This window comes from Elephas maximus, chromosome 21 (genome assembly GCF_024166365.1).
Source record: "Elephas maximus indicus isolate mEleMax1 chromosome 21, mEleMax1 primary haplotype, whole genome shotgun sequence".
In the NCBI taxonomy this organism is placed as follows: Eukaryota; Metazoa; Chordata; class Mammalia; order Proboscidea; family Elephantidae; genus Elephas; species Elephas maximus.
The window spans coordinates 44,698,403-44,717,428 of NC_064839.1; the positions used below are offsets into that span (position 1 = coordinate 44,698,403).

General features: G+C 41.2%; 1 protein-coding gene across 4 annotated transcripts in view; it reads left to right on the top strand.

The window, feature by feature from the left end:
• WWOX (WW domain containing oxidoreductase) overlaps positions 1-19,026 on the top strand; it is a 1,109,212-nt gene that overhangs the window by 817,624 nt on the left and 272,562 nt on the right. The window contains exon 9 of one of the 4 annotated variants that reach the window (XM_049864762.1): positions 15,733-18,504. The exons of the other annotated variants lie outside the window; for them this stretch is intronic. Within the exon in view, the coding sequence (XP_049720719.1) occupies positions 15,733-15,795 (63 nt within the window). The 3' untranslated portion in view covers positions 15,796-18,504. Of the gene's footprint in view, positions 1-15,732; positions 18,505-19,026 lie in introns of those variants that run through there. 4 annotated transcript variants of the gene reach the window in all.

Below are 19,026 nucleotides of genomic sequence, written 5' to 3' on the forward strand. Positions count from 1 at the left end.
CTGTGTTATCGTCAGCTACCGCTGAGTCGGCCCCTGGCTCATGGCGACCCAACGAAATGAAACACTGCCTGGTCCTGTGCCGTAGGTTGCAGATTGGACTGTTGTGATCCATAGGGTTTTCACTGGCTAATTTTCAAAAGTAGATCGCCAAGCCTTTCTTCCTGGTCCTTCTTAGTCTGGAAGCCCCACTGAAACCTGCTCAGCCTCATAGCAACACACAAGCCACCACTGAGAGACAGGAGGTAGCTGCACATGAGGTATATTGGCCAGGAATCCGGGTCTCCCGTGTGGAAGGTGAGGACTCTGCCACCGAACCACTACTGCCCTCTGGGGAAGCTGTGGTTCCCCCAAATTAAATCAGAGTTTTGTTACCAAAACAAGGGGAAATGTCTCTGGGGTGGTCCAAATACAACAATACTCTTCACATACCTCCAGATGAATATAATGCATGTTGAGGTCTTATCTAGTAGGAATGGCTTGTTTGCGTTTGTGTAGTAACCAGGGAAGGTCCATCTAGTCTGAGTAGCTATCTAACCCCACACCCAGCTGATTTGTTCTTTTTTAACTCAGGACTTTATGAAGAGAGTAAAGCAGTCAATTGAGAATTATCTGTACCCCTAACCTCCGCCAAAGTCATCATCATCACATAAGTTCCAATACTTTTGTTGTAGAAACCCATGTACTTGAACTTTACCACCCATACACCAAGCATGATGTCCTTCTCCAGGGACTGGTAACACATCCAAAGTACATGAGATAAAGTCTCACCGTCCTCACTTTTAAGGAGCATACTGGATATACTTCTTCCAAGACAGATTTGTTCATTCTTCTGGCAGTCCATGGTATATTCAGTATTCTTTGCCAACACCATAATTCAAAGACATCAATTCTTCTTCGATCTTCCTTATTCATTGTCCAGCTTTTGCGTGCATATGAGGCGATTGAAATACCATGGCTTGGGTCAGGCACACCTTAGTCCTCAAAGTGACATCTTTGCTTTTTAACCCTTTAAAGAGGTCTTGCACAGCAGATTTTCCCAATGCAATGTGTCATCTGATTCCTTGACTCCTCCTTCTGTGGTTGTTGATTATGGATCTAAGTAAAATGAAATCCTTCAGCTTCAGTATTTTCTCTGTCATGATGTTGTTTATTGGTCCATTTATGAGGATTTTTGTTTTCTTTATGTTGAGGTGTAACTCATCTCATAAAAAAAAAACAAAAAAAGTGTTTTTTTTTTTTTTTTTTCATCTCATAGTATTATTAATTTTATTACTAATGATAATAATAGCTGATTCTGACTGAGGTCTATGGGATCAGCTCCATCAAGAAAGCACTACATACATTATCTCAACCAATCCTCAGGCCTGGGAGGATTTTCCTCTCATGATGCTCAGAGTCAAGTTACTTGTCTAAGCTCCATGTCACATAATCTAAATTTACGTCTCTCTTTTCTTTATCTGGACCTAACATTATCAGGGCTTCCAAATCTGAGAATTTCTGCGTTGTCTATCTTGTCTGTTCTAAGAATACAGAACGGATGGTTAATTTTGTTACCTATGGTAAAAAAGAGTAATCTTCTGATTGAACCCAGGGCAGAAAAGAGGTCTTTAGTCAAAAGTGGATACGTGGTCTCGGTGATACTTCCTACACAATTTTATTAAGTTCAGTCATAGTTGTAGTAGGCTGTTCCTGTTTATCATTCCAATTCAACTTAATAAGTCACCTGAGGTCTAATACTAAGCTCTGTGGTGGAGAAGTTTAAGTATAAACACAGTGGTGTTAGTAACAACAGCAGGAACAGTAACCACAACAACAGACAGATCTTGAGTAATTGCTGTGTTGACCGGGTTCTTTGCTAATCGCTTATGGGCATTAGTATATTTCATTCCCTTACCAACTCCATGTGACTGAGATACCTTTACTGTATTAACCTGCCAAGATTAAACAGAGAACAAGTGGTAGATTCAAGAATTTGCATCCAGGCAGTTGACTCTGGAATCTTTGCTCTTATGTATTGTGCTCTACTGCCTACCTATACAAGATCACCATTGTACACCATTGTACAAGATCTTGTTTAAAAGCTATCACTGTCTTCTAATACCCTTCATTACTTTTTAAAATTATTATTCCCTCATTACTCTTAAGCAGCTTTATTTATCATCTTATGTGAGGATCCTAAAGATACAGTGTATGCCAATGTTTTTGCAATCCGGTCTGCACAGTTGATTTTTCATATATCAATGTCTACTTGTCTGCTAAAGTGATAGCGATAATGATAATGATGACTGAAAACTACAGACTACCTGACACATAGGTTAACGTACTGTTTTCATCCTTCTCACACTTTTTGAAAGAAAGAGCTGAGGGGTACCATATCAGTCAGGATAGACAAGGTATGCTGCAGTAACAAACAGTCTCACAATTTCTACAGCTTATAAAAACCAAGATGAGTCTTTGTACACGCTGTAGGCCCATCAAGAGCTTGCTCTACCTTTTGTCTTCTCTCCAGGACCCAGGTCAGCAGCACAGCTTCCACCTGGAACATTGGTGGACTCCCTTCATGGGGAAATAGACATGGCATACTATGTGCTGGCTCTTAAAATCTCTTCCCAGAAGTGATACCTGTCATTTCAGCCTCATTTCATCGACCAAAGGAAGTCACTTGGTCACTTCTAGGCAAAGATGTATGCTCTTCCCATGGAGTGAAGAATTAAATAATTGTCCACGATAGTATTATCTCCCATGGGGGCTAATGGGAAGTTTTCTTCCTTGCTCCTCTTTCCTGCCGTGCTTGCCAGAATCCTAAAGACACAGCTGCCAACAGTTTTCTGAACCTGTGCGTGACTCTCCCTGACTCCAGAGGACCTGGAGGATCTACTCTCTGCTCCCCCACCCTGGGCTCCTTACCAGTCACATAAATTCACAGCAAGGCACTACTGTTTCCAGATTCCCTGCCCTCATTAAATACCAGCCCGGCCTGAAAATAGTCCCAGTTTTACTCAGAACGCAAAGAACACCCAGGTCAAGGGTTTGATTAGACTTGTTTCACATCTCCGAAACCCTCCTTTGTCTTTCAACAAAAGTTGAGAGAAATGCAGAGAGAGAAAGTGTGACCTATTTTTTTATTATCAGCACCATTTCATCTGCAAAACACAACTCTTTTCTTCTTATTACGATGAACACGAAAATAAAATGTTTTCCAAAAGACCTGGCTTTGGCTGTCGACAGGAAGGCCAGGGACTTTTTCAAAACTCTGATGAACTCTATGAGCAAATGATCCCAATATTTTAAAACCATAATTGACTTAAAACCGTACTCACTGTCCACGGATAATATGTGGTACTTTCCTACAAATATCAGCAGCCAGGTAGGACAAAACCAGCTCCCAAACTAGCTGTTTGCTTGATATTAAGCTTTGCCAGTCCAATATAGGTCACGTTTCCAACCAGATTTTGTGCTTATCTCTACATTACACCTTGTAGCAAGGGGGAAAAAAAGAGCTTCTTGACATCTTTTTGAAGAATGGCGCTTTTTAAAAAAACATAAGGGAACTTTTTTTTCAAACACTATAATGAGGGTATTCAAGTCTGCAGGCAAAACAGAGCTGTTTGAAAAGACATTAGCCTCAAAACCTCACTGTGCCAGAATAGATACAGCTACATCGAAATGCCACATTTGTCTTGCCATTACTTTTCACTGACTAAAATCGTTTGTTAATGAAAGTTCTAGCTGACATAATTTCAGCACCTACTGATGGAGACAAGATGAGTTTACTGACCATGAGAAATACAGTAAAATTGGGAGAGCAAGTATAATTCTGAACCACTTAAACACCAAAATAATAGTAACAGTGGCTCTTAATATAATTGAAAAAGAAGTTACCATCTTTGCAGAGCTTTCACAGCTGTTAATTGAGTCTCTTAATAACTTTGTCACTTAGGCTGAGCAGCTCACTGGAGTCATCAATGTACTGATGAGGAAACTGGGTCTTGTGTTAGATGGAATCTGGATGTCTACAGATCACGAAGGTAGAGAGAGGGACGGACTTCCAGCTGACTCTTTCTGAATATTGACTGCTACAGTAAGCAGAGTGCATGGCTGAAGTTTTAGTAGGGTGTTGGTGGTATTGTGTGCCATTGAGTCAATTTTAGTAGGGCACACTGGGACAAAGTCTTAGTGGCCAACTGCAAGTTAGAGGGCACAGACCTTAAGACCACTCTCAGTTCTGACACCAACTGCATGTTCAGGGGATTCCCAGAGCCACTCTCAGTTTCCATAATTGTCTGGAAGTACTTGCAGAAGTCCCTAAGAGCTATCTTAAAAAAAAAAAAAACAAAAAACCCATCATATGGTTAGGGTTTATTACAAGGAAAGGATACAAATTAGTATCAATCAAGAGAAGAAGTGCAGAGGGCAGAGTCCAGAGGGTTTCTAATGCAGAGTTTCTGTTCTGCTCTCCTCCTGGAGCCCTGGATGCATTATTCTAGTATGTGACGATACACACAGAATGTTGCTAACCAGGAAAGCTTGCCTGAGCCTCTGTGTCCAGAGTTTCTACTGGCGCTCCATTACATGGGCCAGACTGATTGCCCACATGGTTGATGCCAGCCTCCAGGTTGACTGATACGTCATGACGCAAAGCACTCACCCTAAGACACATTGTTGATCTTTCTGGTGTGGCCAGCCGCACCCTAAGACTATATGAGTTTGGCCAGTCCCCAACCTAAGCCACATGGTTAGACTCTCCGGTATGACCCAAGACCCCCAGGCAAACAAAGACATTCCTGTCATGTATAACATCCCTAGGGCCTAGTGATCACCTCCCAGAAGCCAAATACAAAGGCCAGATCTTCTCTTTGGGCAAAGCCAGATTCTTTACTACGCAACTGGGTTTCTGCATGTATTTAGTGAATCTTTGATTGGAAAGGCTCTTACAGGTAACAGATTCCAGTCTTCCCATTTTACAGAGGCAGAAGCTCACAAGTTTGACCCAAGCTCTCAAGCTGGCGAGGCAGTGATGGAAATGGAACTTGAGTACTCCAATCCAGGGCTGCCATCACTGAGTAATATGGCCTGTGTTCAATAAGGGCTTATTAATTGGAATGAAAGCAAGAACTTAACACTAAGGTTTTATTTGGCTAGAAATATAAAAATCTGTAGAGAAAAATACTGTACATTCAAGAGTCATAATTCTCTTTCTCTTCCTTTCTGTCCTTCTCACCCTCCCACATGGTCCACCTGCCAAAATACCATCATCATAATCGTTTCTAGTTCAGACCATTCCAAAAATAGAATTATCGTGTTCTTCTATGTGAGTCCTTGATCCCCCCTACTATTTTTCTTGACTTAGCTTCCCTAATCTCTAGCTTGTATTTTATTTTTAAATGTGTGGGAGGCAGAATATAAGCTGTTCTCAGAAAATAGCTTGAGAAATTCTGCATATGTGTGTGTATATATATGCACACATATACACACACAGATGCATATATTTTATATGTATATATATGTATATAAAACTTTAAATTCCTCATGAGTTATCAGCTTTTACCTAGATATCTCTTGAGAGAGGGGGAATGTTTCACTTTTCCATGAAGCAGGTAGTTTATTGTTTTTCCCTATTGGGCAAAATCAGTCATGTGAACTTTATTCGCCCAGAATAATAAATTATTTTCTACTTCAGAAATGTCAGAGGGAGAACTCAAGGGGTTTCATAAATGGTGGCTGATTGATAAAGATTATCAATTCACAGGTAAGTATCTGGTTAGAAGTGGGGAAGTGCTGGGTGGCAGAGGACAAATACCTGGATGGTCTTTCAAGGGAGGTTGGTGCTCCTGTGCCTTGTGAAGGGGTTTTGACTTGAAGCTACAAATTTAGAGGCAAAGCTTTCTAATGTGGCTGGACAAATTTTATGACAGTTTAACACTTGCAGGGCTTTTTTTTTTTTTTTTTTAATGTTTGCTTTTGTGGGGATTGATTTAAAAAGTTTGTTTAAAAAAAATGGAACTTGCTCACATCATTTCTGTCAAGAAATATTTATTGCTGAATCAGGGTAATAGCATAATGGGAAGCTTTGGCATCAAAATATCTCCCTTAAAACTTGCCTTTGCTAAACCAAATCAAACCAAACGCACTGCCATTGAGTCAATTCTGACTCATAACAACCCTATAGCACAGAGTAGATCTGCAGCATATGGTTTCCAAGGCAGTAATCTTTATGGAAGCAGACTGCCACGCCTTTCTCCCGAGGAGCTGCTGGTGAGTTCTAACCACTGGCCTTTTGGTTAGCTGAACTCTTATTCATCTAGGAGGCCCTGGGTAGCACAAGTGGTTAAGTGCTCCACTACTAACCCAAAGGTTGGTGGTTCGAACCCACCCAGAGGCACCTTGGGAGACAGGCCTGGTGATCTTCTGAAAAGTCACAGCCTTGAAAATTCTGTGGAGCAGTTCTGCTCTGCACAAAGGGGATCACCATGAGTCAAAACGGACTCAGTGGCAACTAACAACAACATTATTCATCCAACAGTTACTGTATTTTACTCAAATAACGCACACCTTCCACATTTGTTTGCCAACCATGCCTCACCCCACCCCTGTGAGGTATTTTTGTAAGCGTGCTATGCTTTCTTTTTTTTTTTACAGGAACATGCAAAAAAAAAAAAAAAGAAATTGGCATAGCGGCACTTACAAAAATACCTCCCTGGGGGGAGGGTGCAGTTGGCAAACAAACATAGAAGACGTGTATTATTTGCATAAAAATATGGTATTAATTGATTTCAACGACATATGTGTCAGTAACTGTTTATGTCTTTAATAAGCTTAGGTTCTGAACATTTTTGTAGGATTCGCTATTTGATGTAGTCAGTTTAAGTGTTCCTATAATACTTTATGTGCTTCTCATTTAGACTGCTTTAGTGCGATGTGCCCAAGTTGGTGGGTGGACATGTGTCTGAATGTGTCTATTCCCTCACTAGACTCTCTAGCACACAGTGGGCTCTCAATTAATGTTTACCTTAATTTTAAAAAGGGTGAGAACATTGTTCATTTATATTTTATATAAAACGTGCTCATTGGCTAAGCCTTGTGCAAACCATGTGACCAAGGCTGATCATTACAGCCACTGGGTGGCAGCATACCTGAATTGAGAAAACAACCCCTCAACTGCTCAGACCATAAACAGAAAGTTCTAAAATGTCATCAAAATGAGATCCACACTTCTCAATTATTATTTGAAAGGACAGATCTCAGGGGAATTTTGTCAATGAAGTCTAGGGCAATAATTGCACTCCTTAGTGTTAAGAAATCTCCTCACACTTTTGAAGTATCCTGCTTTAAGTTTTCAGCATCTTAACCAGGAAATCACTTGTATGTGTTGTTTCTCTGCCTATTTCCACTAGGGAGCCATAACTATAAAACAGAAGGAATAATATTATAGGGAGGAGACACATATTTTTTAATATATTCTTGCTTCACCTAACTGTAAAGAACTCTTTCTCAATGAGAAACAGGCTTTCACATGTGTTCTTTGCCAGAGATTTTAGAAGAGAAGGCTCACCTTCGAGAGCTTTGGTAATATTTTGTTTCTCTAAGAGGGTGAAGATGCTGTTGTTCACTTTATCAGAGTGATGCTTTGGCCAAATATAAAGCAGTGGCTACAACAGTGGGCTCATGCATAACAACAATCATGAGGATGGTGTAGAACCGGGCAGTGTTTCATTGTCGCTATTGAGTCAGAACCAACTCGATGGCACCTAACAACAACAACAAAAGCAGGGCTTGGAGGAAGGAAGGCAGCCTGACTTAAGCCGGGGCCCAGCTTAACAGGACTTGATCTTTCTCCATTCAGTTTCTTTTGAGCACACTCTTGCCTACCTTGAGAAGGAGGGTGAAATATGGAACTATTTCAGACCATGAATGTGGCTGGGCAGAAGAACCTGAACCAACAGGACTTGGGTGGGTGTTGAGAGATGGGAGTAGAACTAACTGTAGATTCTAGGTTTTACGATCAGTTAAGGGGGAATCAGGGAACAGGTGAGGAGAGAGTGTTGTTCTTGATAAACTTTTAGAGCCCATTGAGTAAACTAACAACAACAATAACACGTGCAATTTAAATGCAGTTACTCATATTGTCTTTGGGTTACTGAAATTTTAAGTTCGTGTCTGTTGTTTGGGGACCATTCATTTTTGAAGTTATAAATATTTAGAAGCGTTCATTCATTCATTTTGCACTGTGTTCACTCATTTTGAAGAAAACAAATATATTCTTTTTCTGATGTTCTATGATGGGAGGGGTGGTTTTTTGGTTCATTCATTCAGCAGGGGCTGGTATTCAGGCAGTATGCACCAGTATGGCCATCACCAGTTGTGAACATATTAAGCACTGCTGCACTGGTTGACAATAGCTCTCACAAGCCTCTCCTTAATCCATCAACTAAAGGGTTGTGCCCAGCATGGCAGGGGACCTGTGGTAGCAGGATGCAGTATTACAGTGTTACAGATATATCTGTTCTGATTAGTTGGCGCTCATGCCATGTTGTTGTAGTTAGGTGCTGTCAAATAAGTTCTGACTCATAGCGACCTCATGTATAACAGAATGAACAGTTGCCCAGTCCTGCACCATCCTCACAATTGTTGCTATGTTTCAGTCCACCGTTGCGGCCACTGTGTCAATCCATCTCATTGAGACCTTCCTCTTTTTTGCTGACCCTTTATCAATCATGATGTCCCTCTCCAGGGACTGGTCCCTCCTGATAACATGTCCAAAGTACGTGAGATGAAGTCTCACCATCCTCACTTCTAAGGAGCATTCTGGCTGTACTTCTTCCAAGATAACCCCAAGATTTGTTAATTCTTCTGGCAGTCCGTGGTGTATCCGATATTCTTCACCAACACCATAATTCAAAGGCATCAATTCTTCTTTGGTCTTTCTTATTCATTGTCCAGCTTTCGCATGCATATGAGACAATTGAAAATATCATGGCTTGGGTCAGGTGCACCTTAGTCATCAAAGTGACATCTTTGCTTTAGAGAGGTCTTTTGCAGCAGATTTGCCCGATGCAATATGTTGTTTGATTTCTTGACTGCTGCTTCCGTGAGCTTTGATTGTGGATCCAAGTAAAATGAAATCCTTGATAACTTCAATGTTTTTCCCATTTATTATGATGTTGCTTATTGGTACAGTTGTGAAGATTTTTGTTTTCTTTGTGTTGAGGTGTAATCCATACTAAAGGTCTCAGTCTTTGATGTGGTCATGCCATGTAGGTTGTTTAATGTTTTGCACATCACGTAGGGTGGCCGCACTCACAAATAAGTATGGAGACACTAAATGCCCTGCTAGGCTGGAGGGTGTGTTAATAGCGTAAACAACATACATGCAACCCCTGCCTGCAGAGAAGGCGCAATCTGGTCTGGATAAGAGAAGGTTAAACTAGTCATTAGGGACCACTGGTGGCTCAGGGGTAGAATTCTCATCTTCCATGCAGGGGACCCAGGTTTGATTCCTGGCCAAGGCACCTCATGCACAGCCACCACCTGTCTGTCAGCGGAGGCTTGTGCGTTGCTATGATGCTGAACAGGTCTCAGCACAGCTTCCAGACTAAGATGGACTAGAAAGAAAGGCCTGGCAATGTTCTTCTAAAAATCAGCCAGTGAAAGCCCCATGGATCCCAATGATCCAATCTGCAACTGATCATGGGGGTGGTGCTTTGTTCTCTGTGAGTTCTCTTGTGAGTCAGGGCTGACTTGATAGCAGCTACCAACAGTAAACTAGTAATGGCCACAAGATGTGGGGAATGTGTGATGTGAAGTTCAAGGCACTAAGGGAGCACCTTGCAGGGCAGTCCACTGGTGGGGAAAACCTAGGAACAAATGCCGCACAAGCCACTCGAAGCCTTACAGGAAAAGCAGGGCCTGGAAGAAGGAGCTCCAGATATTCATCCTTGGTCTCGCAGGTGGTCAGCCTTGCTGCCTCTGAGCTCTGCTCAACCCCACCCCCTTCTGCATTCTCCCTCCCCTCCCTCACCTTTGCATTCCAGCAAGTTGTTGGAAAAGTCTTTTTTGATATAGAAGACTTAATGGAGGCACTTGTGGTTCTGGACAGAGCCTGCATCCAGGCATCAGGAGAGCTGAGTACCAACTTTGACCTTACCACCAGATAGCTGGGGGAGCTTGGGGAAGCCACAGTAGCACCCCCCTGAGCCTGAGTTTTCTCAGGTATAAAATGAGCCTTATTTTGAGGAGAGAATAAGGTATTTATTTCCTGTGGGTAGGGCTTTCCTTGCAGGGCCTCTTTTTGCTATGCTATGGAAATCACCTGAGTTTGAGCTTAATGGAAAGAGCACCCATGCTGGCTTCCAGCAGACCTGGCCCTCAATCCATTTTCATCTGGGTGACTTTGGTAAGGCATTTAGTTTCTCCAAGTTTTGGTTTCCTCACGTGAAGGGTAGGAATAATAATAATAAGACACACTTAGTGGGGTATTTCAAGATTAGCTGGGATGATACATGCCAAAGTGTAGGAGTGTGTTTGGCATGTAATAAGCCACCAATAAGTTATTTCTATTGTTTTCGTATGTGCCTGTTTACCTGTTTGCGTGTCTGTTCGTAAGTTCATTGGGGGAAGGGTTTCTGTCTTTTCCTATCACCACCGCCCCCAGCATGTAGCTCAGTGTCTGACTCAAGCCTGCAATAGATATATGATAAATGGATGTTTTGGGATCTCTGAAGTCACGTAAATACTAGCACCATGGCTCCATTTTAGTTGAAATACTATTTGTGGCTGTGTGTTTTCCTTTAAATCCAAATTGGAGAGAAGGAAGGTAATTAAGGCATAATTATGAAACTTAGTCAAGCACTTATTTATTGAGCTTGCCTGGTGCCCGGGTTCATATCTTTTGTTTCTCATGTTTTAGTTTCGTTTCAGTGCCCTGGTGTGGGGGAATTTGCCTGTGTCCCCTTGAATGGGTGTTTTTCTTTAGAAGGCAGAGTTAATAGGGATTTCTTTTAGCTGTGTTTATTTTTGTTTCTGACTCTGAAGTTCAGTGAATTATTCTTATTCTTAGCCATCCTTTTTTTTTTAAGTTTGCAGAGATTTGTGCTTAAAACTGAATAAACAGTCTCAGTTTTGTGTGTGCATGTTATAAGAAGTCTTGCTAGAATGCATAAACAAAAAAAAATCATAATCATAAATCCTGGTTACTATGGTCGCCAGGACTTCAAAAGCCCGTTGTCCATGTGTATTTACATTTTGTATTTTTCATGTTTGGGTTTCATTAAACTCATGAGTTTAATAATAAAGTTTTTGGACCTATGCGTTCACTACCACTTTTCCCTTGTTTTAAGTATTTTTTTCCCCTTTTGAAGTCTCATTTTTTCATACAAGGATTTGATGCTTTGGGCGGGGGGGTCTGTTAAAATAGTTGTAAATATACTTCTTAAATAGATGAAATGTAAGAAATTCCGAGAAGGAGTTTCTTTGACTTACTGGGGAAAAAAATAATAGGAAAGATAAAATGGGAGTGTTTGGTACATTTGGTTCTCTTTCATCAGCACTTTATGGACCCGCATTGCTGTGTTTCTGTAATGTTGTGTATAAAACACAGTTTAAGTGATCATGCAAGCTTCAGTCTTGGAAAATAAAAAGATATGAACTTGAACCCTAGCTTCTCTGTGAAGAGAATTACAGTGTGTTTTAGCCTTGGGTTCATTCCAGTTAAATTTACGATATTTCCCCCTAACAATAACAACAACCAAAAGTACCCCTTTAAGGTGATATGTTTGTTAAACTTTATATGTATGCATGCATGTAAATGTACTTCTCTGTATATATAATGTACATTCACATATTCTTATGTTAGATATTTTGGGAATTTCCTTTCTGCTTTCAAATCATTGCACAGAATATCTGAGTAGACATCATGTCAAAATAATCAAAATGTATTTAACGCTCTCAAAAAATCCATTTAAGAATAAGAACATGGTTTGGGATTATTTTCAGATCATAAATTGGAGTGTAAATATTCAAATTATTTTCATAAACTATTCAGTTCAGTTGGGCTTTTATGTTATCATACAGTGATTTTTTTGTATTTAAGTTTTCTAGCAGTTCTCTTTTTTAAGAGCCTCAAGTGTCCCATAAAAAGCAAATACTTGAATTTTCAGTTTCTAGGTACTGCATATTTTTCCTTCTGCTTGCCTTATTTTTATAACAGTGATTTATAAAGACATTACTAAAGAAAAGGAAAGAAGGATTTTGAAGAGGAACTGCTATATAACACTGCTTAAAAATCTTTTTCCAATGCTAAGGAGAGAAAAAAAAATCCTGGCATCATATCAGAGTGTGATCTGGGATCTAAGTATGATGGTCATACTTTGAGTCATTACCTTCCAAAAATATTTATTGCGCCTAGTGGAGAAGGAAGGCAGGATAAGATTGCCAGGCCCTGTTTCCATTTCCACTGTGGGGAGTGGTGAGGGGGAAACCAAAAGGCCAGTCTTGACTGCTTGCAGAGCAGCCAACCCATAGAAGCGCCATCTTAAGAAGACAGCTTTGATAAGAAAATGAAAGAATGAAGTTCCAGGGGGTCGTCTAAAATGACCAGAATCTGATCTCAGGCAATGCAGTAAACCCGAGGCCAGCAGGGATTCAGGAAATGCTATTGTGTAAGAACCCTTGCTTGTCCACCAATATCTATTCCATCCTCCTTTCTTAGTAATGGCCTTTTCCACTGGGCACATGGTGGCTTAGAATAAAGCTTCCATGTCCTAATTCCTTTGCAAGTCTCTCTGACCAAGCACCCAAGTTGCATGAGGGCTGGCATGGGAACAATGCTGTGAGTGGAGACGGAAGCAAATACAGCCTGTGTCCCTAAAATCATGCCATGCCACAGATTGATTATGCCATTTTTTTTACATGAACTTCTCTCTGGTAGAAGGCACTATTGTTTGCGTTTTCTATTAATTACAGTCAAACCTACAGCTATTGAATACATTTATCAAGGACAAATGGCAGAATGTAAGAGTGAGTGAGTCAAGTGAAGAGGAATGAACAATTAAAAAGTCCTAGGAAGGTTCTATAGTGCCACTGAGGCATTCATCCCACACGTATTTGTTTTGCATACCCTACTCTAGGTTGGTCACTGTTCTAGGCACCTAGGTGACAAAGATAAGCAAAACAGTAACATACCGCAAAAATACCACAAAGTGGGTGGCTTTAATGAGCATAAATTTACTTTCTCACAGTTCTGGCCACTTGAAGTGTGAATCCAGGGTGTCGGTAGGGTCATGCTCTCTCTGAAGACTTGCAGTGAAAATCCTTCTTTATCCCTTTCAGCTCCTGGTAGTCTTGGGCATTCCTTGGCCTTCTTTAGCTTATAGACAGATCCTCACATGATGTCTTCCCCAGTGTGTGACTACCGCCATGTCTTCCTCCCCTTTTATAAGACACCACTCAGAAGCGATTAGGACCCACCCTACTCTGTATGACCTCATTAACTTAACTGACAACAGCTATAAAGAAAAACCCTATTTCCCCAAACAAGGTCACATTCCCAGGTACAGGGGATAGACTTCAACATATCTTGTTGGGACACACAATTCAATCCATACCAGACGGTAGCCCTTTTCTAAACTGCTCATAAGGTTCTGTATCAATCTCCTTACAAGGTCACTAGTGTCCAGGTGTATCCAACAAGCAGACAAATTTTCCTTAAACTGACCAAGCAGTGACCTAGGGCAGCCCTTGAGATGCCCAGGTGCCTGCAGGCCTTTTTTCCACACCAACATTTCTCCTCTTACAGACACAGCCTATGTCCGGATAAGAACATGCTGTGTAAGACAGTTCCTCTTGACTTCACCCCTCAAAATGTGCAAACCGACAACCGCAGATAGATCCCAGATGCCATTTCCCTGCTCTCAAACCTTGAAGTGGGCCTGCCAGCCAGCACACCTGCCAAGGAAAATTCTGTCCTCGAAATGTTCCTGGCACAGCTTCCAAGAGGTGCCGACCAAGGGCTGGAATCGCTGACCTCCCCGAAAGAGAAGCCTGCAGCTGCGGCCTCTGGGGTGAATTCTCCTGATGGGAGGGTCCCATGGAATTAAAACAGACTGAGTCCACATCACACAGAGAGCTGGCCCATCACTTAAAGCCAGGGAAGTGGTGGTTTCGAGGAGGGAGCTTCCCAGAAGGCTGGTGACTCAGGCTGGTCCCAGACCCCTCTTGGAAGACCAAACAGACAAAATGAGGAGCCAAGAGGCCTTTGGTGATCATCCGATCCAGCCCCCTTGTCCACAAATGAGGACCCAGAGTTTCAAAAAACAGATACGAGTTACAGGAAGTCACCCAGCAGAACATGGGAAGGTGGAACCCTGTCCCCTCCCTCTGAGTGAACCATTACTGTCCAAACAGCGGATCACTTCCCACCCAAACCTGGAAGAACTATGGAAAGGAGACTCCTCCACAGCCTCTGATAAGACTTTTTACAGGATGTAAACCTGGGTTGTGGGTGGGGGACAGGCTTGGGAGTTGCATTAGTTTCCTAGAGCTGCTATAACAAAGTTCCATAAACTGGATGGCAACAGAAACTTATTCTTCCCTGGTTCTAGAGGCTGGAATCCAATTTCAAGGTGTCAGCAGGGCCTGCTCTCTCTGAAGTCTGTATGGGAAGACCCTTGCTTGTTGCTTTTGCTTTCTGGTGGAAGCCCAGGCATTCTTTGGCTTGAGGCAACATAGCTCCATTCTCTCCCTCCATCTCCACCTGGTCTTTTTCTTCCCGTGTGCCTGTGTGTGTGTCTCTTTGCCTCTTCTGCTAAGGACACTAGCCATATTGGATTAAGGCCCATCCTAGTCCAGTATTACCTCATGCTAACTAATTACATCTGCAGAGATCTTGTTTCTAAATAAGGCCACATTCATAGGTATTGGAGGTTAGGACTTCAACATATCTTTTTGAAGGACAGAATTCAACCTACACTAGGAGTCAAGGATATCCTTTGCTCCCCCTGAGTACCTTGTTGCATATGGTACTATTATTACCATTTTTTAAAGGTGAGATGTTGGCATAGTGGTTATCAAGACAAAGGTGGTAGGATAGGTTAGTTAGGATAGGTCAGTGTGAACTGCTCCTTTGAAACATAACTGGTCAGACGACAAGACCAGTGGAGAAAGTGAGTAGAAGGTGGCATCTGTTTTTTCCTGCTCACTGCCCCTGCAAACATAATGCAAGTCTTGCAAATGTGGGGTCAATGCCAGAACCTAGAATTTAGATGGCAGTGCAGTCACAGCAGGTTTTTTAATAGGATGGAAAGGTGATTACATCTGGGCTTCTGGACAATTTAACTGCAGGTGTATATAGGATAGATGTCAAGGAAGAAGAAACTAGAGCAGAGAAACAAGTTAGGAGGTTATGATAATTTTTAAGTTGAGGCATAATGACATTCTAAACATAATTGATGTAATGGGTTTGGAAAGGAAGGAATGGATTGAGAATGGATAGAGACAATAATTTGGGAGGATAGCTGATTGGATGTCAGTGGTGAGGAAGGAGGTAATGATGACTTTTTGCTTGGGAACCAATAGAATGGTGGTCCATGGATAGAAACATGAAAGGCAAGGTTAGTAGCAGAATTAGGGGAAGCTGGTTGGTTGGTCGCTATGAGTTGGAATTGACTCAACAGCAGTGGGTTTTTTTTTTTTTTTTGGATGGGTGGTTGATTAATGGTTGACTTTTGATATTTGCAGTGTGTGCCCTCCTTAACCTTTGACCCGGGTCCGAAATCCCTGGAGAGTGCTCCAGGTAGGTGAATATAATAATGGTTCAGCCCAAGCAAGTTTTCCCAGGGCTTATCCCGAATGGTTCTGAATCTTGCGAAGACCCCCAAACCAACCCCAATTTTGCAGGATCTCCCCCAGAATAAATAAGGCTTTTTTACTATCTAGATCGAATTCTTCTGTAGACTTACCTACCAAAGAATAAATGATGACCGCGTGACTGAGTGCTAACAAGCAATTGAAGCAACCCATTAAAACTCACTCTAGCCTTGTATTTTAATTTGCTTTCTGAGTAAGACTTTCAGAACTTCAGAACTTCTCCAGTTCCTGGCTGGTCTACTGTGGGCAAAGTCCACAGGCTGTGTGGGTTTTGGAACATGTCTCAGTTGTACTTTTTCCTCTTGGTTTGGAAACCAGCTCACTCTAGGCAAAGAGAGATTTCTGACAAGAGCTCGGCAATTATAGTTGCCAGCAAATGGCTCCAGTAGATCAACCACGAGTTAAGTAAGAAAAAGTAAGTGCTACTGTTTGAGGTATGTCTAGAGTATGGTTTTAATCCATCACTCTCAGGTTCATATAAAATTCCAGGCCTCTATGACTCTTTTACTTGAAGTATTACAGGGTGCTGCATGTTAAGTGGAAGCCAAGGGAAGCAAGGAGCTTTGCTCACAGTTAAATCTTGTTTAAGGATGCTTTTTAAAGCATATTAATCCATTAATAATCCATTTGGATATTGGAATATGGTCATATATTGTTTACTACAATATGTACTAAACTCGTTCCTAGAAAACTAAGTGGAAATGTAGTGTTAGACTACAGGAATTTTAAAACAGCCTCTCAATAATTCTTCGCACCAGTCATCCCCATTGCTAGATTTAAAAAATTCTTGGTGTATCAAATTTCCCTTAAAAGGGGCATACCTGTAAGTTTTTTTTTTTTTTTGTGAGAGGAGGCACTTGTAATTTTGATAGCATTTCAAACTTACCAAAAAGTTAAGAGTAGTACAAACAACTCCCATGTACCTTTTACCCTGATTCACCAATACACCTGTGTTTTAATTACGCTATGTTAGATATAAGTGTAAGGATTCCACATTAACAAAATGATCCTTTCTCTTTGAGTATGTTCTATTGTTATGTAAATGAACAGAGGTGCTAGACATATGTTTATTGAGCTTTTTTAATGTGCCAAGCTCTGTGTTAAGGATCTTCTTGTTCTTTATATTATTCAATCCTCCTTTGAGGTATTGTTGTCTTCATTGCCCTAGGAGAGACGAGGTGACATTCCCAAGGCTGCACTTCACACTCTGACCTTGTGATGCCAAATGTTATGTCCCTTAACTGTCACCATCTGATATCCTATGTCTGGACCCTACAGGGAAGACAGCAGATTGCTGTTTGGGAAGTCATTGTTGTTAGTTGCTGTCCAGTAGATTCTGACTCATGGCTACCCCATGTGTGCAGAGTAGAACTGCTACACAGGGTTTTCAAGGCTGTGATCTTTCAGAAGCAAATCACCAGGCCTTACTTCTGAGGGGCCTCTGGGTGGATTTGAACTGCCAACCTTTCAGCTAGTAGTTGGGCGCTTAACCATTTGTGCCACTCTTTTCAGCGGAGAGTGAAAATATATTCCCACACATTTGGAAAGTAAGCTACAGGCAAGATGGAGTGGGGCAGGAAGCAACTCTGCCTCACCAGACCAGTGTATGCGTCCAGTCCTTCACAGGCATGCCACCAATCTTGAATCAGTGTATTCCAATGAAGATATTCATTGGGATGGGAATATTTATCAGGCATAAAGATCGGCCAAGGTCATGAACATGGCATCTTTGCCTGTTGGACACTGACTTGGGTGCTGGACTTTAAAGATGAATGAGAAGCAGCACCTTGAAAGGCGTGTGACTGCTGAGCATGTCTGCAGTGTGTTTCTCCTGGGGGATGGTGTACAAAAGTGTGCAATTGCTGCGACTGAGTTTTAGACTCTCCTTCTTGTGGCTTACTTTTGACTCTTGATACTTCTTTGGCATCAGCTTGCCAGTGGTGTTTATCCTTTGAAGGTGGACTTATTATTATATTTTTTAATGGCCAGAAGTCATTTCAAGTCTAGTCTAATGAATAAAATGGGGATTTTTTTTTTTTCAGTCAAACAAGCAAACAAACAGGGTTTACTCTCCTATGTGGCTTCTGAAATGGCTCAGAATGAAATTATCAAAAAGAAGTTCCTTGAAACACAAAGGCCTTTGGATTTGGAGGCAGGTGCATCCACTGGGAGGATCTGGATTTCTGGGTGACTGAGCCCTTTCAATGGCATCCTTCAATTCCCCAAATCCTCTCCTCCCTTTCAGCCCCTTTCTCTTCCCCGGACCTTCATCTAGGTGATATGGCTTGAGGGTATGGGTGCCAATTTTGATATTTGCACATGCCTTTGCTAACATTCATTGAATCTTATTGGAAAGACCCAAGGTTATCCTGTTTAGCTGCTTCAGCCTTCCCAGGATATTCATGGTTACACCATGGAATCTATATAACAAGAAAATGGAAATCTTTTTATATTTAAAAAAAAAAAAAAATCACAGGTCTGAAGCTTTTAAAAATAAACATGGCTTCCATCCCATTACACAAAAATGCATTTGAGGTGGTCGTCATTTTATTTGGGCCATGGTCTTCTGAGACTTGGGACAATAACATATTTTTTTCTGTCTTATGCGAATGTATGCAGATTCTTAAAGCATGCATGCATGTATTACACACTTTATAAATTTGAGTAATAGAAATGTTTGTGTGTATAAAAAGATAGAATAAGGAGTATACATTTTGTATAAAATAACCTCTATGGTATTTGTTTACCCTGATTTTTTGATTTATGAGTCGTCATTGCTCACTATAGAAAAAGAAAAATAAATATGCAAAACACTGGTAGACTTTTAATGGGTTTACTTCCTATCCTAGCTCAGTGTTTCTCCACTGAAGCTGACCTTGAAATTGCTTTTTAAATACAAGTCAAAATATGCAAATTCCAGAGTATCGGGATGAGTATCCTGTTAGTTTTTTTTCAAATTCACATTTTTACATCATTTCCATCTTACACCTGGTGCTTTCTCTGCTTGTTAATCCATTTGCATCTGTGTGGTGGGTATGCGGCTTTTCTCAAATGCACCAATCCCCAATGAAGTGAAATGTTTCTTTATTTTTTAATTTACCTTTTTTGTTTGTTTGTTTTTAATGAGAGGGAAGCATCTCTTGCCTGTTGCTAGGTGCCCTAGAG